This window comes from Urocitellus parryii, chromosome 3, assembly GCF_045843805.1.
Source record: "Urocitellus parryii isolate mUroPar1 chromosome 3, mUroPar1.hap1, whole genome shotgun sequence".
In the NCBI taxonomy this organism is placed as follows: Eukaryota; Metazoa; Chordata; class Mammalia; order Rodentia; family Sciuridae; genus Urocitellus; species Urocitellus parryii.
Window position 1 is genome coordinate 136761750 of NC_135533.1, and position 24003 is coordinate 136785752.

The 24003-nt window shown below is 33.8% G+C and overlaps 1 protein-coding gene across 3 annotated transcripts in view; it reads left to right on the forward strand.

Moving 5' to 3' along the window:
- Positions 1 to 24003, forward strand: part of Ift81 (intraflagellar transport 81) — a 71714-nt gene that overhangs the window by 13057 nt on the left and 34654 nt on the right. For 2 of the 3 annotated variants that reach the window (XM_026386042.2, XM_026386043.2), the window contains exons 9-11: positions 4112 to 4275; positions 6186 to 6281; positions 7927 to 8073. In XM_026386042.2, coding sequence (XP_026241827.2) covers positions 4112 to 4275; positions 6186 to 6281; positions 7927 to 8073 — 407 coding nt within the window. The remainder of the gene's footprint in view (positions 1 to 4111; positions 4276 to 6185; positions 6282 to 7926; positions 8074 to 24003) is intronic. The other variant, XM_026386044.2, reaches the window with a different exon arrangement.

Below are 24003 nucleotides of genomic sequence, written 5' to 3' on the forward strand. Positions count from 1 at the left end.
TGTGAACCCATTTATATGAAGTGTCCAAAATAAGCAAATTCATAAAGACAGAAATCAAATTAGTGGCTGTCTAGAGCTCGGAGAGAGAGGAAATTACTGCTGTAGCGTTTGGAGACTTCTCTTGGAATTGATAATAATGTTCTAAAATTGATGGCGCTTATAGTTGCACGATTGTGCTATACTGAAAGTCATTAAATCATACACTAAATGGGTGAATTTTATGGCATGTAAATTATATTTCAATAATATGGTGTTTCCCTAATTCTAGACACCAGTTTTTTCTTATTTTAGTTGTTTTTGTGGTTGGTATATATCTTAACTTTTTTTTTTTTTTTTTTTGTGGTGCTGGGGATTGAACCCAAGGCCTAATGCATGTGAGGCAAGCACTCTATCAACTGAACTATATGCTCAGCCCATATATCTTACTTTTAACATGGTATTTGTAATCTACTTCATGGTATCTTACAGTTGAGACACCTAAAAATCAAGGAAAAAAAGACATGAATAATTGATATTTTAAGAAAGTACGACAATATTTCTTATATGATGAATAGTTGATATATGTCAACTTTTTAATTTCCACATAATCTCACTCAGTGCAGTCATAAATTCTAATTCAAGCAATAACTGAAAGTAAGCATGCACTTAATTGTTGGTATCACTTGATTATTTATTTTCTATTTTTTTATAACTTTATTTTATTTATTTATTCTTTTATGTGGTTCTCGAACCCATTGCTTCACACATGCAAGGCAAGCCTTTTGGTTACCACTGAGCTATAACCCCAGCCCCTAAGTTTCTTCTGCTTTTAGGAGAATGTTAATTTTCAACACAAAAGTAAATTTTTTTTCTATAGGACAACTTATATCTTTTTTTTGAGAGAGAGAGAGAGAGAATTTTAATATTTATTTTTTTTAGTTTTCTGCAGACACAACATTTTTGTTTGTATGTGGTGCTGGGGATCGAACCCGGGCCGCACGCATGCCAGGCGAGCGCGCTACTGCTTGAGCCACATCCCCAGCCCTAACAACTTATATCTGTTTAGTATATGTTCTTTGATTTTGATGTAAGGTTACTTTACATCTTTATTATAAAAAATTAAGATGAATCTTCAAAAGAAATCCATTAAAGTACAGCTGTTTTAAAATTAATACCAATAAGTTTTACAAATAGTACCTATTATTGATAATACCTATTGATAATTTTTCTTTCCATTCAAAATTAAGTCTCAACTCTCAACTCCCAAATACTTAATAGAATATTTATTAAATCTGTGGATACAAAGAAAAAATAATCTTTCCCATTGTTAGGAGGCCAAGTGAGAAAAAATGGCTGAAAATATAGATAGAAATGCCTTATGTATGTGATATATGTATTTTGTGGGTGGATAAGGGAGTGGGGATAGGAGGTTAAGGAGTTCCTGCTTTGTTTACATCTTTCTGGAAAATGGATAAGAGTTTTGTTCAGTAGCCTAGGGAAAGAATAAATTAATCAGATGTTTGTCTAATTTTGGTATTTAGTATCTAATTTTTGTAATAACAACAAAAAAATGGTTTGCAGAGTTTATTTCTATTTACTTAATTAACATAAAAATAGTTTTAGTATGACAATATAATTTGTGATTTTATAGCATAACAGCCATATTATAAAGCATTCACTGAAGTTAATATAACTGTACATACTATACACTCATGAGATTTATTACATAAGAGAAACCTATTCAGTAAATTACACAGGATCAGTGAGAAGCTTTCAGAGCGTTTTTAATCTAAAAGTTTGCTGTGATCTTGGTGACTTTATATTTCTTTTCTCCAGGATATTTAAAGATAATGATTTAAAAATTTTGCATAGAAACATTTGACTAGTTTCAGCTCTATAAAAGAATTTAAATTTTAAAAAATTGTTTTTTATTTTTTTACCTTTATTTTATTTATTTATTTTTGTGTTTTGCTGAGGATCAAACCCAGTGTCTCACACATGAGAGGCAAACACTCTGCCACTGAGCTACAGCCTCAGCTCAAAAACTTAAAGTTTGATGTTAACTCTGCGTTAGTATTTTAACAGCTTTATTGAGGTAAAATTAATATAACAAACTGCACATAAAGTGTATACTTGGTAAGTTTTGATATAGGTATACATTGATGAAGATATCAACTCTTAATGAAAATAATTATCTATTATCCCCTTTTGCCTCTTTGTAATGTCTTCTGTCCTCCCCATCACCAGGCAACCATTTTTAGAAAAAAATATAATTGAAAAATTTTATGTTTTAAAAACATTTTAGCAGGCTGGGGTTGTGGCTCAGAGGTAGAGTGCTCGCCTACCATGCGTGAGGCACTGGATTCTATCCTCAGCACCACATAAAAATAAAATATTGTGTCCACCTATAACTAAAAAATAAATATTAAAAAAAACATTTTAGGCTTTGATTTATGCATCTCTAGTTACATGAGGTATATTTAAGAACCTGAAGATGGAGGAGCTAGTCATCTAACACCCAGACAGCCAGAGGAACTGGAATGTAGATTTAATTGGAAACCACCTAGGAATAATTACCTGATTTTTATTATAGTGTGATTCATTAAACACTTTTCTTTCTCTCCCTTTCTTCAATCCTGAAAAAGGGGGAAGGTTGAAGGCATGAATAGAAATCTTGTAAATTTGCCATTATGCATTTTTATATGTTTTATTGGTACAACAGAACTTAAAATATTTGAAGGTTTTGGGCCATATTTATTATGCAATTTACATACATAGATTACTTAAACAGGAAACCCAGCATTTTAAAAAGTCAAGCCAGGGGTTGGGGTTGTGACTCAGTGGTAGAGTGATTCTTGCCTAGCATGTGCAAGGCCCTGGGTTGGATCCTCAGCATCATATAAAAATAAATAAATAAATAAAATAAAGATATTTGTCCAACTACAACTAAAAAGCAAAATATTAAAAAAAAAAAGTCGAGCCAGATTTTGTAAATGTATACTAAAGATATGAAATAAACTTTATAACGCTTTCTAGACTGGGAATTTATATAACAAAATCATTCACTGAAAATCAATATAGTCATACATCTGACCAAAGTAAGAAAAGTATTAACTCTTAAAAATACAATTTAAGTTGACACTTAACTGTAAACTAATACATTAAAATATAAAAGCTACCAAACCTAAAATATTAATGAATGTAGATAATTTATTTTTCTTTTCTAGATTTTATACCTATAGCAATGTCTTCATTGGTTTGAAACTGATAAATTATAATATATTAATTACTGCTAGTGATGAATTAGAATAGAAATATAAACTGCGTCAGAAGTATTACAAAAGAAAAAAAAGCATTTATAACTGCTTGTATAAAAGAGCACCTGGGTTAGATTTCATTTACATGTTAGTTTGTGGATTTCTTTTTCTGTTTTGTGGTGTTGGGAATTGAACCCTGGGCTTCACATATGGTATGCAAGTCCTTTACCACTGAGCTACATTTCCAGCCCTGGTTCATGGATTTCTTAAAAACTTAGAAGGCAAAATATGATCCAACAATATGTCTAGTTCTGCAAATGTCATTTTTGAATATTGAGGGATATTAAAAAATTAGTTTATAAAGTTTGAAAGATCCTAATATCACACTTTTATAATTATAATTATTTGTTCTTCCATTCAGATTGTTGCTTTCATAATCATTTTAATTAGCATCAAAATATTTCAGTGACCCATCTTTTTTAAAATAATTTTTTATACCTTTATTTTTTTAAGCATGTATTTTTTAGGTGTTGATGGACCTTTATTTTATTCATTTATTTATATGTGGTGCTGAGAGTCGAACCCAGGCAAGTGCTCTACCACTGAGCCACAAACCCAGCCCCACTTTATTTTTTATTTATTTGTTTTTATGTGGTACTGAAGATCAGACCCAGTGCCTTACATGTGCCAGGCAAGTGCTCTACCCCTGAGCTCCAACTGCAGCCCGGTGACCAATCTTTTAATGCACCATACTAGATATACAGAATGCTTTCAATAGATATGCCATACTGTCCAGGTCTTACATTTAAAAGTGTACAGACTATCACTATACCTACTCTTTCAGGCTGATTATTCACTTATTTTATTTTTGAAAGGTTTAATGAAGAGACTAGAGGAGGAGATAAAATTTAACTCATATATGGTAACTGAAAAATTTCCTAAAGAAATAGAGAGCAAGAAAAAGGAATTGCATTTTTTACAAAAAGTGGTTTCAGAGCCAGCTATGGACCATTCTGATCTTCTTGAACTTGAATCTAAAGTAAGTGACAATCATCTTTTTATAGCTCCAATTTTATCTCATCCCCAGGTCTGTGAAAATTAAATGAACTGCTTTCTTTAGGACTAAAGTCAACCATGCTAAGAGTTGACAGCTCTTTTGAGGAGTTGTCCTTTATGAGGAATTATAGAATGTTATGTTCCTTAATCGCCATGATGTTATAAAAACCCAGTCAACTAATAAGGAAGCTAAATAACTTCAATATTTAAATTAATACATATGAATTGACTTATAGGCTTATGTCTTCATAATATATCATTTACATAACAAATTTTGAATATCATTAATTTTTTTTCTTTAATATTTATTTTTTAGTTTTTGGCGGACACAACATCTTTGCCAGGCGAGTGCACTACCGCTTGAGCCATATCCCCAGCCCGAATATCATTAATTTTTATTTCTAAGCATAATATTATGGTAATTCTATACTTAAAGCTGATTTTCTTTTTTTTTGGTTCTGGGGATTGAACTCAGGGGCACTCAACCACTGAGCCACATTCCCAGCCCTAATTTTGTATTTTATTTAGCGATAGGGTCTCACTGAGTTGCTTAGTGCCTTGCTTTTGCTAGGCTGGCTTTGAACTTGCAATCCTCCTGCCTCAGCCTCCCGAGCCACTGGGATTACAGGTGTGCACTTCCTGGCCGATTTCTTTCTTTCTTTCTTTCTTTCTTTCTTTCTTTCTTTCTTTCTTTCTTTTTTTTACTTTTCAGTGCTGAGAATTGAACTCAAGGTCTAGTACATATCAGGCAAATGCTCTATCACAGAGCTGCACTCTCAGCTCTCTAAAGCTGATATTTTTTATTAGCCTTTTTTGCCAGTCTTGGAATTTCCAAACTTTCTTGAAACTTGTTATTATTTTACATTTTTATTTCCTAGAAATAAAACATTAATCAAATGTATATTTTTAAAAATTAATTAACATGAAAAGGTTTTGACTTGCTAATCTTTTTTTTTTTTAATATTTATTTACTTATTTAGTTAGTTAGTTTTTAGCGGACACAACATCTTTGTTTGTATGTGGTGCTGAGGATCGAACCCAGGCTGCACACATGCCAGGCGAGCGTGCTACCGCTTGAGCCACATCCCCAGCCCCATACTTGCTAATTTTTGAATGTGCTTAATAACCACTACAATTAAATATGTGATTCTGATCATTTTACTCTTTTAATTCACTTAGAGAAATTAGATGTCCTGGTCAGATTTGGATCAAACTTAAAGTCATACGATTAACAGAATTCCAACCCTTCAAAGGATAGATATACTGAAAGCCATGTTTTTGTTTTTGTTTTTTAATGTGGTTTGGAGGATCAAACCCAGTGCCTCATGCATGCCAAGCAAGTGCTCTACCACTGAGCCACAACCCCAGCCCCATGTCTTGATTTTATTTGTTGAAGAATTATATGCTTCTATAGGATTTATTCAGTTTTATTACATTTTGAAAAGGTTTAATGGCTAGGATAGAAGATAGCTATCAAAGAATGACAGATCTAAGTGCATAAAGGGTTTTAAATGTCATACATGTCAGCTCTCAGCTGAGTTCATGAATTCCTATTAGCTTTATCATTTAATAACGACTTGAAAGTCATGATCCAGGTGAGGGGATAACTTCAGATTTTTAGAAAGCATCTTTTTAATAATAATGAATAAATATTTCATGTAAAATACTTCATGATAGTTTAGATATTAAAAGTAATCAAATTGTACAAATATATATCATGAAATATAAATGTTTCTAAAAGTAATCCTAACAATACACTCATAACATTAATGAAACTGTTTCTCCCATCAAATCACTGATGGTAAGAGCTAAAAATTCAAAGCTTTTGGCCAGATTTCACTTTGTGTAGTAACAGGGAGAGTTTTAACATTTTTCACTTTTATACTGTTTTAGATAAATGAAATAAACACACAAATTAATCAGCTGATTGAAAAGAAGATGATGAGAAATGAGCCAATTGAAGGCAAACTCTCCCTATATAGGCAACAGGTAAGACCACACTTGGACCCACTCACTGAAATCTGTAATCTTATTGGTGAACATCTTCATCAAATCCCCTGGATGTGTTATCTATAGTCTTAAAGTTAGAAGGAAGAGTAAATGTTCTTTGGTCATTGTTGATCTCCAGATTATAAGTAAGAATTAGTGGGGAAGCCACAATGATACCAGATCAAGTTTGAAATGCAGTATACCTGATGAAGCTGTTTCCTTAGTGCCTTTTAAAAATGAAAAAGCTCTGTCACCACATTTGATATATAAATATATATATATATATATATTTAGTTGTTGATGGACCTTTAATTAATTAATTAATTTATTTATATGGGGTGCTAAGAATTGAACCTAGTGCCTCATACATGCGAGGCAATCACTGTATCACTGAGCTACAACTGCAGCCCTGATAGAGCACTTTTTGTCTTTTTTGTTTAATCTGTAAATGTGGAATTCCATTTTTAAATTAAACCTTATATTAGGTGGTTTAAATGAAATATTTATAATCTTTAATGAGTCAAAAACAATATACTTTTCAGATTTAAAGTTAGTTTGCAAGGACTCTCCTTTTATTGTCTTCTGACTAATTTTGTTTTTCTATAAAAGCTACTGCTTGTTCGCTATAGTTTTCCCTTTGATTTTTTTACATATATTTTTAGTTGTAGATGGACACAATATCTTTATTTTATTTATTTATTTTTATATATAAAACTATATGACAGGAGAGGGAGAATCTCTAGTGCAAATCCTTTTAAAAAATTCTACTGTATTTCCTGTTTGAAAAATGACATCAGGTGATAAAAGAATATTTCTTTTTTTCTTTCTTTTTTTTTAGAGGGGGGAGACAATTTGGCTGTTGTTTTTCCTAAACTAGTATGGTCATGATTCATTAAGGAAAATCCCCCAAGAGTTGCTAGCTAATATAAAATGCTGCATTCATGGTTAAGAGCAGCCATTTGGATTAGGTTAACAAAACATAATTCTGATGAGTCAGACGTTTGATTTTGAATCTGCATTTTATTTATTAGAATACTCCAAATATAATAAATGGCTTTAACCTTTCTTTTAAAAAGTCTGGATATTGAGGGGCTGAGGTTGTGGCTCGGTGGTAGAGCGCTTGCCTAGCACATTTGAGGCACTGGGTTCGATCCTCAGTACCACATAAAAATAAGTAAATAAAATAAAGGTATACATACGTGGACTATAACTCATTTTAAAAAGAAGGTGTGGATATTGAATTTGGTAAGATGACCTGTGTAATATTTCTGAAAATAAAGCATTCTTGTTTTCTTCCAGTGAAAGGGAAAACAATTGACAGTGTTAGCTTCTGTTTACTTACCTAGAATGTATTTTCATTTGCACTTGAGAAGACTTTAATGTTTTTATTAGTACATTTTTGTTTCTTTGTTGATGATGTCTGTCAGGCCTTTTGTCTTCTGAAATGTTTTTCGGTTGGTATTTGATATATATTATATGCTCATGCTAAATACATAATTGATGATGATGGGGGAGTAGGAAAAGGGTACTGGTCAGGAGAAGCCAAACTAAAAATTTAGCTTGATAAGATCTAAAAGATAGGTGATTTCACAAGATAATGGAAAATTTATTATATGTCTTTTGTTCATATTAAATGCCCAATTAGGCATCCATCATTTCTCGTAAAAAAGAAGCCAAAGCTGAGGAACTGCAGGAAGCCAAGGAGAAGTTAGCCAACCTAGAAAGAGAAGTATCATTAAAGACAAATCAGACCCGTGAATTTGATGGCACTGAAGTTTTGAAAGGAGATGAGGTAGGTTGAAGTATCTCGTGGAACAAGGGTATGAATATTGGATTTTCTTTAAACTATTAATGTCTTTGACTTTCTTAGTTCAAATGTTGATAGTAGTTAATCTTATTTTATAAAACTTATTTAAAATTGAAAAAATAATTTGCAGTAATATTAAGACATTTCTTTATATAAAATAGGAGAAATCTTAGTGATTTTATGAGAAAATATTCCAAGTTTTCACTTTTTTATATTGGAATTATTTATTATAAGCATTAAATTATAAAAGACAAACAAGAGTAGTAGAAACTAGCAGGCAATAGAAAAGTTCATTTTTGCTTATAAATGTATTTCCATAAAGAATTAAGAAAATATCACTGAGTTAATATGGTCAATAATGTATATTTGGAGTTGATTGCTGTGGCACACACCTGTAATCCTAGCAGCTCTGGAGGGTGAGGTAGGAGAATCGAAAGTTCAAAGCCAGCCTCAGCAAAAAGCAAGGCACTAAGCAAGTCAGTGAGATCTCTAAATAAAATGTAAAAAATGGCTGGGGATGTGGCTCAGTGGTTAAACATCCCTGGGCTCAATCCCTAGTACCAAATAAAATAATAATAATGTGTATTTGGCCAGTGAGGTTGGCACAATAAAATGACCTCATAATAGATACTTACAAGTTAAAAAACAATGCAGTTATATCTTACATTGCTGTGTACTTTAAATTTTAAACAGTGCTTTAATAGCTGCTGTTGCATTTATCCACTGTCAGACTCATAAGATTAGAAGGAAAAATAATATTGTTTATTGTTAGCTAAACTCAAGCAACAAAAATATAATTCCTCATCCTCTTTTCATAAAATTAGCTCAAGAAAAACTGAGTGAATAAAGCCAAATAGCTTGTCTTAGCTTGGTGCTTTTTTAGAAAATCATATGATGGGTCACATTTGAATTCCTAAACATTACCTGTACTCAACCAACTCTTAAAGGTTTTTGAAATTTTATGTTAACTACTAACCCTCAGCAAAAGCTACTTTGAAAAGCTGCTCATGTCCAAAGCTCATTTTTAGCTTTGGAAAGTTAATGAATTCATACTGTTAAAAATTGGCAGTGAACCTTCACTGGGCCAAACATAAATGAATTGTTTCCATGGTACCATTTTTCTCTGTGGTGTTTCTGATTGTAACTTCCTAAAATGCCTTTTGGCTTGTAGGGGAAGTACTAGATCTAGGAAAGCAACACTCGATTGAAAAATTCCTTTGGGTTTTAACATCCACTTCCAGATTGCTTTACGACATGAGAATGTTTCAAATGATACTTGGAGGATAGCAGCATGTGCTTCATGGTATCTTTGCTTTCTGTGGGGGGAGAAAAATTAATTATACAGCAATTTTGCTTTACAAGAGACCATGCTGCTTCCTAGCAGTTTTATCTTAAGAAAATCCTGCCCAGTTGACAAGAAATACTAATTGTGGCCACATTTCACATTTGACATCTAGTACAGTATTAGATGTTCTTGCATGTAAATATGAAGGAAAAGAAACCAGTGTCCAGTTGTTAACCTTTACTTTTGAGAAATCATCTGAATAGAAGTATTTGATGAGAAATAAAAGACTACTTTTTTTTTTAAGGGGAAAAATTACAACTTTGGAAATGGTAAGGTCAACTTAATGTTTTGAGTAATGTCTGATCGAAAACTAGAAAATTACTTGGCAGTTACCTAAAATAACAGAAGGTATTGGGGAACATTATGCATAATTTTATAAAGAACAAATCTTGGTAGGCCAGTTTTATTTTCAACTTTGATAGAATGGTAGGCCATATGGACAAAAGGGAGGAAGTTTATTATACTAAAACTATATAAGATAGCTGGACTTTACTGAGGTTTCTGATTTGGTATTGTAAGGGTCCGGCGAAGCGTCGGAGAAAGAGACCACACAAGAGACTGGCTTCATGCAATTGGCAGGAGGGAGTTTATTGAACCAGAATGCTGGGGCTCAAGGCTCACTCAGGAAGGGAGAGCAGCCCAGAGCCAGAGCAGAGGTCAAGCAGAGCTTAAGTACACTTTTTGGAGAGGGTGGGGGGGGAGGGGCTTTGCATACATCAGAACAAATCATCATGAGGCGCGGGAAAATTGAACAACAACTCTGAGACATGATTAGTACATTCATTGGCAGGAACAGGCTGGATGGGGGTGATTGGTCACTTCTAAGCGGGGTACACATTCAAACTGATTAGTTTTAGGGTCTCAAGGACTACCTGACATACTACACAGAGTCCCAGGTTATTAGACAACCAGTGGAAACAATGGAAATATTTACTGGGCAGTTCCAATATTGTCCTAACAGCTACAGGGATTACAGGTTCTGGGGGTAGCAGAGGAATTTTAACAATACCTAGTCTTTTACTTTTTAACCCAGGCCTTGCAGTTTAGAAACTTTACAATGCCCGGTCTTTTACACTTTAACTCAGGCTTTACGGCTTAGAAACAGCTTAGAAATTTTACCTTTACAGTATTACATGGCAATCACCAGAAAATCATCAATGATGTTTGGAAAAAATACTCTGCCAGGAATCACATGCAGAATAAGAAAAAGGAGGATTAATATTTACTGAGACTTTTTACATAAAACTCTATACTAGGTGCTTTACATATACTTCTTTGCTTCTTGTAAGAGGTGTTTTTAGTATTTCTGTTTCACAGTTGAGTGAGGGAAATTAGAAAATTACACAGCTAATAAGTGGCCAAGCTAAGATCCAGATCTCTCCCATCTTTCTTTTGACCTTGAACAAATTATTTAATTTTTTTGTTTTTCATATGTAAAGTAGGAAAAATTGCTCTTCATTGTCTCTAGGACAATGAAATAATGGATATTAAAGCTTCTGAAAAACTCAAAGGTTCCATCAGCCCGAACATCTGACATCCTTTCAAAATCACTCCTGTGGGTGGTATTATATGCCTAGAGGCAGTATGGCAGAATGGTTTAAGAGCACAGGTTCTAGAACTCAATTGTTTGAATGCAGTTCCTGGCCTTGTCATTTATCAACTGGGTAACTGTTTTAAATTTCTTAATCTCTTTGTACTCAGCTGTAAAATGTGAATGTTGCTGTATATACACCTCCTAGAAGGACTACACCTGTAACACTCTTAGAACAGTGATAGGCATTTGTAAGCTCAATGTGTTGACTTCTTTTTATTTTTTAGGTTGTAGTTGGACAAAATACCTTTATTTTTATTTATTTTTATATGGTGCTGAGGATGAAACCCAGCATCTCTCATGTGCTAGGCAAGCACTCTACCACTGAGCCACAACCCCAGCCCTCAATGTGTTGACTTCTAATGTTTTTATGTTTATGTTACTCACTTGAATGAAGAATTTGAAAGTTAGAAATATAGTTTATAGCTAAACAATTGAAACCAGAGTTTCATTTGTTAAGCTATAATTAGGAGCAGTTCAGCAGAAATAACTATGATGTGGTTTCTGTTTAGGACTAAATAATTTACACAGATCCAAGATGGAATATGATAGCACTAATTCGCATTATTTTAGCAGCCATTTACTGAGCAGTTCCTATGTACTCAGTCTCGAGTATGTCCAAAACATCCTTGTTAATGGATGCACAATAATATGACTGTACCTAATGCTACAGAACTGTAATTCTAAAATGATTTAAGCAGTAAATTTATTTTATATATTATACAATCTATTCTAATTCATCCTCCCAGAATGCCTATGAAGTATTATTTCTATTTTATAAGTGAAGAAACAGAGGAATTTAATAACTTGCCCAAAGTCCCAAAGTTAGTATGCTGTAGAGATCTGAAGTAGTAGACCTGAACGCTTTTGCAGCTGTGTCACTGTACACTGTGGTACCCTGACTCCTCTAAGGCACAGTTAGAATGGATAAGGTGTGTAAGGTTCACAAGACTATGTTGTAGTTGCAATCAATTGAAAATGTTGACTTGTTAGAAACTGTGTAACAGCCATTTGTTTGGATCTAAAACTTCATTCCTTGATTTAGGAATATGACTTGTTGATAAGGATAAATTTCACAAGCCCTAGACATATTACAGTGATTTATATTCCTTTGTCATTTTTTTTTCCAGAGGTCAGTGAGGAGTTTTTGAAGTTTGTTAATGAAGTTTATACATTTTTAAAAAATATTTTTAGTTGTTAATGGACCTTTATTTATTTTATGTGGTGCTGAGAATCGAACCAAGTGCCTTACAATGCTAGGCAAGTGCTCTATCACTGAGCCACAACCCCAGCCCCAGTATATACATTTTGATACTTCCTACTGTCACTAAAGCTAATATTCTTTTTTTTTTTTAGTGAGAGAGAGAGAGAATTTTTTAATATTTATTTTTTCAGTGGACACAACATCTTTATTTTATTTTTATGTGGTGCTGAGGATCGAACCCAGTGCCCTGCCCATGCCCGGCAAGCGTATTACCACTTGAGCCACATCCCCAGCCCTAAAGTTAATATTCTTGATGTGACATTTTACCTCCAAATTTTAGTTCTGACTGCAGATGACAAGTGCTATACATATTTGTTCTTCACTAAACCTTTGAATTAGTAGCTCTTTGATTTTCCTTATTGATAAAAGAAGTGTCTAAAAATGCTTGTTTTTTCTCATTGTACTTTGGTGATCATTCGAACATTTTATTTTCATTGTATTGATATGCTTGAGGCAGTACTCAAGAATATGCCCAGGAATGTATTTATCTCCTATTCTGCTAATATTCTGATAAAGGAATTTCTTGAACAGTTGAAATTAAATTCTTAGTGGTAGAGATACTTTTTTTTCAACCAGTCTAGTCTATCTTGATTTTTCTTCACACTAGTGTTTGAGAAATGATAAAAAGTTTAGAGATTATGCTTTCTTAACATAACTAAAAATTGAAATTATGAATATTTAACTTTAATTATCTTGAAGTGTTTTTTTTTTTTTTTTTGTACCTGGGTTTGAATTTGAGGTATTTGACCACCGAGCCACATCCCCAGCCCTATTTTGTGTTTTATTTAGAGAGGGGGTCTCATTGAGTTGCTTAGTGCCTCGCTCTCTGCTAAGGCTGACTTTGAACTCCTGATCCTCCTGTCTTAAGTCTCTTAAGCCACTGGGTTTACAGTCATGTGCCATCACACCCAGCTTCTTGAAAGTTTTTATAATGGACTTTAAATATAAACTGATTAAAGATCTGATTGAGTCAGCAGTCTCAAAAATATTTGACTACTGTTGTCTCTGAGAGAAGTACACTGGCACTTTGCCCTTGATCCTAACTTATTTGTTACTGTTAATAGTTTAATAGGATTTTTTTAATATTTATTTTTTAGTTGTAGTTCAACACAATACCTTTATTTTAATGTGGTACTGAGGATCAAACCCAGAGCCTCACATGTACTAGGCGAGCACTCTACTGCTGAGCCACAACGCCAGCCCACTGTCAATAGTTTATATAATTAATAATAATAAAGTTTATTATATAATTACAATGTGCCAGACACCAAAGAAGAGTTCTGGCATGTACTATCTCATTTGTTTCATTGTATAATGCTGAAAGATACAATTATTATTCCAATTTTTTACAAATAAGGGAATTGAGGCACACAGAGTTTAAGCTAATTTGCTCAAGATGTTATTGCTATTACATAGTATCAGAATTTGAATTGAGGCAATCTGGCTCTGGAGCCTTTACTAATTTTCACATGATAGAAATCTAGAAAGAATAGTCAACCTGAGCCAGATGAAATTACAATTTAAAATCGTCTTGGTAGGTAGGAATGCTGTTATACTTAAGCAAACAAAAGACCATTAATGGAATTATGTGATAGAATTGAAAGTTTGTCTGCATGGGTCAACACAAAACCTATTAGGAATGCAGCTTTATAAAAATAAATAAAATAGCCAGGTGCAGTGGTGCATGCCTATAATCCCAGGGATTTGGGAGATTGAGGCAGGGGGAATCACAAGTTCAAGGCCAGCCCCAGAAACTTAGTGGGATCCTGTATCAAAATAAAAGTGGGAGGAGGGCTAGGGATGTGGCTAAGTGGTAAAGTCCCTCTGGGTTTAATCCTCAGTACCAAAAGCAATAACGATATATATGTGTGTATATATATGTACTACATTTAGAAAATGTTGAATCCTATTTGTGGTCAAATTATGCCTGGAATAATATTTTACATCTTTGGCTTCATGTCTTAAGAGATACATAGTCATGCCAGAGTACCAGATGAGGGTGACTAAAATGGATAAAAGTCTGAAAACTTTCATGGAAAGAAGGAAAAGATGGTGGGCAGAAAAGAGTTAATATAGCAGGCCTGGGATGCTATCCCTAGAAAATCCTGCTTGCAAGGTTGGCCCTTGGCAGATATCTGGAAACTTGGACTTTGGAATAATTCCCACCTTTCCCTGATAAGAATGGCTCTCTATGCCTAATGTGAATGAAGAATGTGGTTTATGTTGAATACTTGGTTTTTTTTTTTTTTTTTTTTTTTGAGGAGTCTGGAATTTTGGTACAGGCTAGGCAGAGGGTACCTGCAGGATCAGTCCTGGAGGTAAAAATCCTGGACCCTAAGTCTCTAATGATCTTCTCTGGTTGGCATCATCTCACACATGCTGCTATAACTCATTGCTGGAGGAATTAAGCATTCCAATGTAATTTTGCTGGGAGAGGACTCTGGAAGCTTGCAGCTGGTTTCCTCTGAGCTTCACCCCCTAGGCCTTTTTCCTTTGCTGATTTTGCATTGTACCTTTCAGTGTAATAAATAATAACAAAGAGGGTGACTATATTTTGAGTACTGTGAATTTTCCTAGCAAATCATTGAACCTGGGAGTGGTCTTGGGACCCCCGACACAGATGGATTAGTGGATATTCTTGTTTATGAGAAGGCAGAATTAGGATTAGTAGATGGGTATTAGAAGAAATAGTTGATTGACTGTAAGGATAATTTTCTGCCACTTAAGCTTTCTTCAGTAGTGGATCAGGCTGCTTTGGGGAAACAGATCGTTCCACTGTTTAAAATGTTCTAACAAGCTCAGCAAGGGATATATTAGAAGTAATGTGTGCATTGAGAAGAAGAACCAGTGGGTCAATGTTTTGGCCTTTTTAATCTTAAAAAAAATCTGATTACACAAGCAGTACCTAAATAGATTATCATGATATGAAAAACAAACAACACCAGTCCTTTAATATTCTTTCTGGACAGAAACCACTGATATACACCAGTTCTGTATATCCTTTCCCTCTTTTCTCTGGAGATAGATACAGATAGGTAGATAGTAGTGTTTTGTAGATTTTAAAAATACAAATAGCACTATTCTGTGTGTATTGTACAACTTGCTTTTAATAACATGTCTTAAGAGACTTCTGTGTCAGAAGTACATGAAGAAGCTGTTGAGTATGAGCTCTGGGCCCAGAACACCTATATAAAGATCCCTGCCCCTCCCCTTTCCTCCCCTTCATTCCTTCTTTAAGTGCTGGAGATATTAAACCAAGGGCTTTGAGCATGCAAGTGAAGTGCTCTACCATCCCCAGCCCACTACTACTTCTTTCTAAAATAACAATAAAATGTATTCTGATGTATTGTAAAGTAATTATCTTTGTTCTAATAACATAAATAGTTATAACTTCTCTTAGAATTTAAAATTCCTTCATGGTGTTGGGTGTTTTGTTTTCTACAAATATTTGGTAATTTGGGAGTGTGTGCATTTTTTTTCTATTACTTTTAAATTTTTTAAAAAAAGTTTGTAGTTGTAGATGGACAGAATGCCATATTTGTTTTTTTATTTTTTATTTTTATGTATGCTGAGGATTGAACCCAGTGCCTCACACACATGCTAGGCAAACACTCTGCTGCTGAGCTAGAGCCCCAGCCCCTTATTACTTTAAAAAAAATCTTTTTTAGTTGTTGTGGATCTATATTTATTTATTTATATGTGATGCTGAGAATCAAATCCAGTGCTTCATACATGATAGGCAGGTACTCTACTTCTGAGCCACAACCCCAGCCCTTTCCTATTATTTTAATTTTGAGTGGCCAGAGATTTCTTGGGTGTTTCTTGAACAGTCTTCCATCTAGCTCAAAATTCTTTTTTTTTTTAATATTTATTTTTTAGTTGTACACAATACCTTTATTTTGTTTATTTATTTTTATGTGGTATTGAGGATCGAATCCAGGGCCTCGCGCATGCCAGGCGAGCGCTCTACGGCTGAGCCACAACCCCAGCCCCATAGCTCAAAATTCTTATTAGAGGTTTTTACATTGGACAGAGAGGTACCTGGGATCTGAAGAGAAGTGCCTCAATGGCAATTGGGAAGAGTTCTATACCCCTTTTCTGACTTCACCCATATCAGTTCTGCTTTTATCTGAATAATATATTAGGGTTTCAGGTAAGAATTTGCTTGAAAACAAAATTCCACTGTTAAAAAAATTTGATCTAAATGATCAATCTAGAGTCCCTTCTAGTACTAAGAAGCCATCATTTCTGGATATTTATTGTGAATCATGGCCTAAGAATGTGTAAATATCAATCTCTTTTTTTATTATTATTATTAGTTGTTCAAAACATTACATAGCTCTTTTTTTGATTTTTTTTAAAGAGAGAGTGAGAGAGGAGAGAGAGAGAGAGAGAGAGAGAGAGAGAATTTTTTTTTAATATTTATTTTTTAGTTGGCGGACACAACATCTTTGTTGGTATGTGGTGCTGACTATCGAACCTGGGCCGCACGCATGCCGCTTGAGCCACATCCCCAGCCCCATTACATAGCTCTTGACATATCATATTTCATACATTTGATTCAAGTGGGTTATGAACTCCCATTTTTTCTCCGTATACAGATTGCAGAATCACATCGGTTACACATCCACGTTTTTACATACTGCCATACTAGTGTCTGTTGTATTCTTCTGCCTTTCCTATCCTCTACTATCCCCTCTCCCCTCCCCTCCCATCTTCTCTCTCTACCCCATCTACTGTAATTCATTTCTCTCCCTTGTTTTTTTTTTCCCTTTCCCCTCACTTCCTCTTGTATGTAATTTTGTATAACGATGAGGGTGAATATCAGTCTCTATGTGTGTTTTTTTAATCACCTGTAAGAGACACCAAACTTAAGTTTGTAAGTGAATTTGATATTAGATTCTAATTAGAATCTAGTCTACTCATGTGTAGTTATTTTAGACATGTGATTGTCTCTTAGGAGTTTATAAATGCAAATTATTATTAATCCACTTAAAATAATTTCAAGTTATTAGAACAGGGTTTTAATATTAAATAATCTTAGTTTTCCATAGTTGAAGTGTTTTAAAAATATTTTACATAGGAATATCTTCAGTGTGAGAGGAGATAGAGAAACAGTATTTTAGCATACTATATAGTTAATAGTCATGATTATGGCTTGGGTCATAAGTAAAAGATTTACTGCCATCAGTATGCTTTTTTTAATAATTATTTTTTAATTGTTGTTGGACACAATACCTTTATTTATGTGGTGCTGAGTATCGAACCAGGGCCTCTCATGTGCTAGGTCAGTGCTCTACCACTGAGCCACAACCCCAGCCCCATCAGTGTGCTTTTTAATGATAGCAGAAAGAGGGGCTGGGGTTGTGGCTCAGCGGTAGAGTGCTTGCCTAGCATGTGCGAGGCCCTGGGTTTGATCCTCAGCACCACATAAAAATAAATAAATAAAATAAATACATTTAAAAACAAAAAGATAGCAGAAAGATTGTACCTTAAGTAACATCTCTTCCAGGAAGCACATCCTGAAAGTTTTCCCATCCCACACCCTGCCACCCTGCTCCTCCTCCTCGAATGTATTCTCATAGCATGTTCTCTTGCATGCCAATAATGCATAGCTCTCTAAAGATTGCTTGTTCAGTTTCAGCTGCCCCTAAGAAACTAGTTCATTTCCACGATGACAGGCATATATTTTGTTTACTGGTGTTTACTTAGAAACTGGGCACTTGTGTAAACTAACCTAGAGGTATAGTTTTTCTTTAGAAAAGTGATAATATTACTAATCTTTTGGCTGTTCCTATAGGCTTCAGTTGATAAGAAAAATTAATTTAAGGTAACTCTTCATTCTACCCATAATGTTTATTTCTACCCACAATGTTTATTTCATTGTATAGATAGTTATTTTTAAACTCTTGACCACAAATTTAAATTTGCCATTTAATCTGGTACCATTCAGCCAGGATTTTAATTAATTAATTTATTGATAGATTGATTGCACTGGGGATTAAACTCAGGGACACTCGACCACTGAGTCACATCCCTACCCTATTTTGTATTTTATTTAGAGACAGGGTCTCACAGAGTTGCTTACTGCCTTGCTTTTGCTAGGCTGGCTTTGAACTCGAGATCCTCCTGCCTCAGCCTCCAGAGCAGCTGGGATTACAGGCATGTGCTACCATGCCTGGCTTCAGCCAGTTTTTTTTTTTTTTTTTTTTTTTGCTATAATTTTTGCCATTTCATAGGCAGCAATCAAAGCTTAAAGACTTTCTTGTGAAAGACAATCTGTGCCTGTTTGTCAGTGCCATATGGCAACGGATAATGTCCTAGCGTGAGATATCTCTCTGGTTTAATAATTTGAAAATATAAAATCAGCCCCAATGATGCAATATTAATACCCTTCCCAGAGTTTTCATTCAAATGAATGTAAGCCTTTTGGGTACACTTTTTTAAAGCAACAAATGAACCTCCTGTTAAGGTTCCATTGGCACTTCATACATTGAGAGGTCACTCCTGGTTTATGGTATATGGGTCTAAAAGACTCCTTGTATTTTTTCCCCTAACGTTTACAAGAAGCTAAGCTGTTGTGCAGTTATAGCTACTTGAAAAATGTGCTTGGTCAAATAATATTTATAAGCAGTTTCAGAAAGGACCAACCAATTCATTCTATAGCTACCAACAGAAATCCTAGAGCTAAATTGGAAAGATTATGAAATCTTCTTTAAATACTTCAAAGAGAAACACAATGAAGATAAGGGAATCCTGGCAAGATTTGCTGCAGCTGTCAGGTCTCAAAAAATAAGGAATCAAATTTTGACACTTGTAATTGAATCATCCACCCTTCGAAGTGAGCCCAGGAAAACCGGTGATATTTTTAGAACCTTTCAAATCACATTGTACTCTTTTAGAGTTCATAGCAGGACCCGAAGCCCCTAACATTTCCCAAGAGGTAGAACAAAACAGAATCAAATAAATTTGACTCAATTTGCTATAATAAGAAAAGTATATTATGCATGCAGTTTAAGTAATGCCATGATTTTAACCCAATATTTTAAAACTCTTCATAGTTTTTTTTGTTTGTTTGTTTGGTCTTCTGGAGTGCTAACTGCTTGGAGCAGCAGTTGAGATACCCATTAGAGATAGTAACAGCTGTGTGGTGGTGATTTGATTTATAATAGAAGTATAGAAATCTTGAATGTGTGATTGTGTTTCACAGATGGATATTCCTGGGCTACCAGTTTCATCTAAGACAGATTTCTACCAGCATATATCATATTGCTTATTATAGAGTCTCTCAAAAGAAGGAGCAATTAACTAGCTGCTTCCATATGTATGTAATTGCATTGTTCATGCTTGGCTTGCTGAGATTTTCTAATTTGAAAGTTAAAAACATAATACTAACAGGTTGGAAAAGGGTAGAATAGTATTTGTATGTGTTTATATAGCATTAATTATGATGGGTGTTTTGAAAAGATTCATTTTAACAAAAAGCAGAGTTGCTTTGAAACATTTTTCTCTTGCCTTAAAACAGATAGCAATCCAAATGATTTTTTTTTTTTGAGCATGACATGAAACGTTAGCCTTTTCAGTTTCTGCAAAGTACTAATTCAGAATATAAGAGAGACATGACAGGTGGACAAAAAGTATGGCCTTTGGGCATATTCATGCTACTCTTCAATAGTTGGTGATATCTGTAACTCTCTTATTTCCCTCAAGCCTATTCCATAGTTTTCTATACTTATAATAATTTGATAAAATAACTGAAAGAGATGTGACTTAATTAAAGAAAGAAAATAGCATGGATGTTGGACTAATAGGAGTTGAGGTCAAAAGTACTCATTCTAGTCCAGTTGTTCTAACTAGAAAGTCAGAAACATTGATAAAATTAATGATTTCTCTCTAGTTTCACATAGCCTTAAAAATATTAAATATATACATATAGAGAGAAAGAGAGTGCCAGGTGTAGTGGTACATGTCTGTGATCTCAGCAGCTTTGGAGTCTGAGGCAGAAGGATCACAAGTTCAAGGCCAGCCTCAGCAATTTAGCAAGGCCCTAAGCAATTTAATGAGAACCTGTCTCAAAAAAACTTTGGTGGGGAATAAGACAGACATCATTACCCTAGGTACATTTATGATTGCACGAATGGTATGACTCTACTTCATATACAACGAGAGAATTGAAAAATTCTGCTCAATTTGTGTATAATGAATCGAATAGCTTTCTATTGTCATGTATAACTGATTAGAACTAAATTTTTAAAAAAAGCTTTGGTGGGGGCTGGGATTGTGGCTTAGTGGTAGAGCACTTGTGTAGCATGTACTAGGCGCTGGGTTCGATTCTCAGCATTGCATGAAATAAATCTTAAAAAAAAAAGGTCCATCAACAATTAAAAAAATATTTTAAAAAATAAATAAAATTTAAAAAAGGTTTGAGGATCTACTTCAGTGGTATTTCCAGGGGTTCAATCCCCAGAACCAAATATATGTATACATATATACATTTATTTACATTTACATACATAAATATACATACATATATTTATATGCATATATCTATTTTATATGTATTTATTTGTTCTTGAACAATATAAATTGCCTATGTGGTTGTCTTGTAAAATCTTCCCAGCTAATTACTTTGAATATAATCTTTAGGGAGATATTAAAGTGGAAATTTTGCGCAGGAACAGAGATTCTTGGTTTTCACATAAATATCCGTAATGAAGTCAGTAATTCCTTTGAGTTCTCAATAAGCTTGAAAAGCATTAGGGAAGTAAGCTGCCCCATCTATTTAAAAAGATAACCCAGATTTTAATCATTACCATTGAAAGTTCTGAAACACATTTAAGTGGATAAAAGGAGAAAGAACATCTGTCATATTCCATTTTGATCACAAAGGAGCTGATTCTGTGAAACTGGTCCTGAAACCAGAAACTAATGCTGTAACACATTAATTAATTCATTTCCAAAACCAAACGCAGAGAGATAAAAGAGCTTCACAATTGAGTACTCTCTCAGCACCTACTGGCATAAACCAGAAAACATTAATCTTATTGATCTAAGCATCTAGAAGGATGGCTGTTCTTTCATAAATGACAAATTTAGATTATATATGTATATTGGTACAAATAATTAGTATTAGCCATTGTAATAGGCTTTTCTGCCTAGTGACAAACTTTGTAGTTCACTTTAATGACAAATTTGTTTGATTGACAATAGGAAGCTTTTATCTTAGTGTTCCAAGGATTTATTTTTATATCTTTATTTTATTTATTTTTATGAGATACTGAGGATCAAACCCAGTGCCTCACACATGCTAGATAAGTGTACCACTGAACTACAACCTCAGCCCCTCCAAGGATTTAACCCAGTGCCTCACACATGCTAGATAAGTGTACCACTGAACTACAACCTCAGCCCCTCCAAGGATTTATTGCTTATTTCCTGTGCCTTTAAAAATTATTTTCTTTTAGTTTGCTCTTATAAGTTGCTTTCTGTGGTAATGTTTATATGCAGTTACTGAATTAATACAGTGTATGACAGAGTCAATGCTCAAATATATTAGCTATTATTGTCACTATTATAATTATTATTGCAAATTGTTGAAATCAGCTAACAATATTTAATTTTGAATATTTGGTGAATAAATGAAGATGGTGTTTTTATTCTGAAAAAAAATTATTTTCTTTTAAATAATTCCTTTTAAGTTATTTAAAAATTATTCCTGTAAATATTTATTTAAAAATTCTTTTAAAGTAAAGTTCATTAAAAATTTTTAAATTCTTTTAAAAATTATTTTTAAATTCCCTTAATATTTTAAAAAGACATTTAAAAATAATTTAAAAGAAATATTTAAAAATAATTTTTTTACGACTAAAGAACTTCTATTTGTTTCCCCACTACCCACCTGCTGCTAGGGAGCCAACCTAGGAATCCAACCCAGAGATGTACTAGACAAGTGTTCTACCACTGAGCTACATTCCCAGCCCTAGTTTTTATTTTTCTTTTCCAAATGTTTTAAATTTTTATTTATTTAGTACTGGGAATTGATCCAGAATCTCATGGATGCTGGGCAAGTTCTTTATCACTGAAATGTGTCCCCAGTCCCTTAGTATTTATTTTTCAGACATTATTTAACAACAAGAATAGTCAACCAATTTTTTAAAAATTAAGATGGATTAATTTGCAATAAAATAATCACCTTAAAATTTCAGACTTTTCAGCTGGGGATATAGCTCAGGTGGTAGAGTGCTTGCCTTGCATACACAATCCCTGGGTTCCATCCCCAGCATCAAAATACAAAAAAGAAAAAAAAAATTTAGACTTTTCATTTAGGGCCATGGAGGTAAATAGTTTCTGTTTAAACAGCAGAATTACATAATTGATGTTTTTACTTATATTTGACAGCACAAAAATATAAAAGTCAAACAGCTTCCTTTCCTTTGATAGTAGAGTTCATAGACTTACTTCTTAAGTCAGTATTCTGGATTTTAAAAATCAATTATATTTTGAAATATATTTACAACCACTCTGAAGAGAACACTTTTTTTTTTTTTTTTTTTTTTTTGGTATGGGGATTGAACCCAGGGGAATTGACCACTTAGCTACATCCCCAGCTCCTCCTTACGTTTTTTTAAATTTATTTATTTATTTATTTTAAAAAGAGAGAGAGAGAATGAATTTTAATATTTATTTTTTTAGTTTTCGGCAGACACAACATCTTTGTATGTGGTGCTGAGGATTGAACCCCGGGCTGCACGCATGCCAGGCAAGAGCGCTACCGCTTGAGCCGCATCCCCAGCCCCCGTTTTTTTAAATTTAGAGACAGGGTCTCACTAAGTTGCTTAGGGCCTTGCTAAGTTGCTGAGGCTTGTTTTGAACTCATGATCCTCCAGCCTCAGCCTCCCCAGTCACTGGAATTGCTAGTGTGTGCACCATGTCCAGCTAATAATAACACTTTTAAAATATTTCTTCTAAAGAACAATTACTATACAATGATTTTGTGGCATATTAGACTGCTTAAAGAAACAGAAAAGGTAAAAATAATGTATAAGAATTATAATCATTTGTTTATGGAAACCATCCAAATACAATATTTTCCCTAATTATTTTTTCTTCTCATAATTTATGAGAAGAGGGCTGGAGATGTGGCTCAGCGGTAGCGCGCTCGCCTGGCATGCGTGCGACCCGAGTTCGATCCTCAGCACCACATACCAACAAAGATGTTGTGTCCGCCGAGAACTAAAAAATAAATGTTAAAAATTCTCTCTCTCTCTCCTCTCTCACTCTCTCTTTAAAAAAAAAATAATTTATGAGAAGAGATAAATTAGAAGAAGTAGAATGCACAATTCATTGGTTCTTGGTTATAGCTGACAGCTTAAGAGTTCATGATTATAAAAATAAAGCAAAATCCTATGCTCTTTAAAGGTTTTGTCTTACTGCTTTCAAATCGTGACAAAATATTCACAGCAGTTTAAAGAATGGTGAAGATTAAACATGGGGCCTACTCAAATAAAATTTAGATGAATTTTACCTATTATACTCCTAAAGTAAAAATTGTAATAAGTATGATACCGAATTACCAAATAACATTCTATAGTAAGCTGCTGGAACAAATACAACATTTGATAAATTAGTTTTCAGGTTTGGACTGGATGCAGTGGTACATGCCTATAATCCCAGCGACTTGAGAGGCTGTCACAGAAGGATCACAAGTTTGAGGCC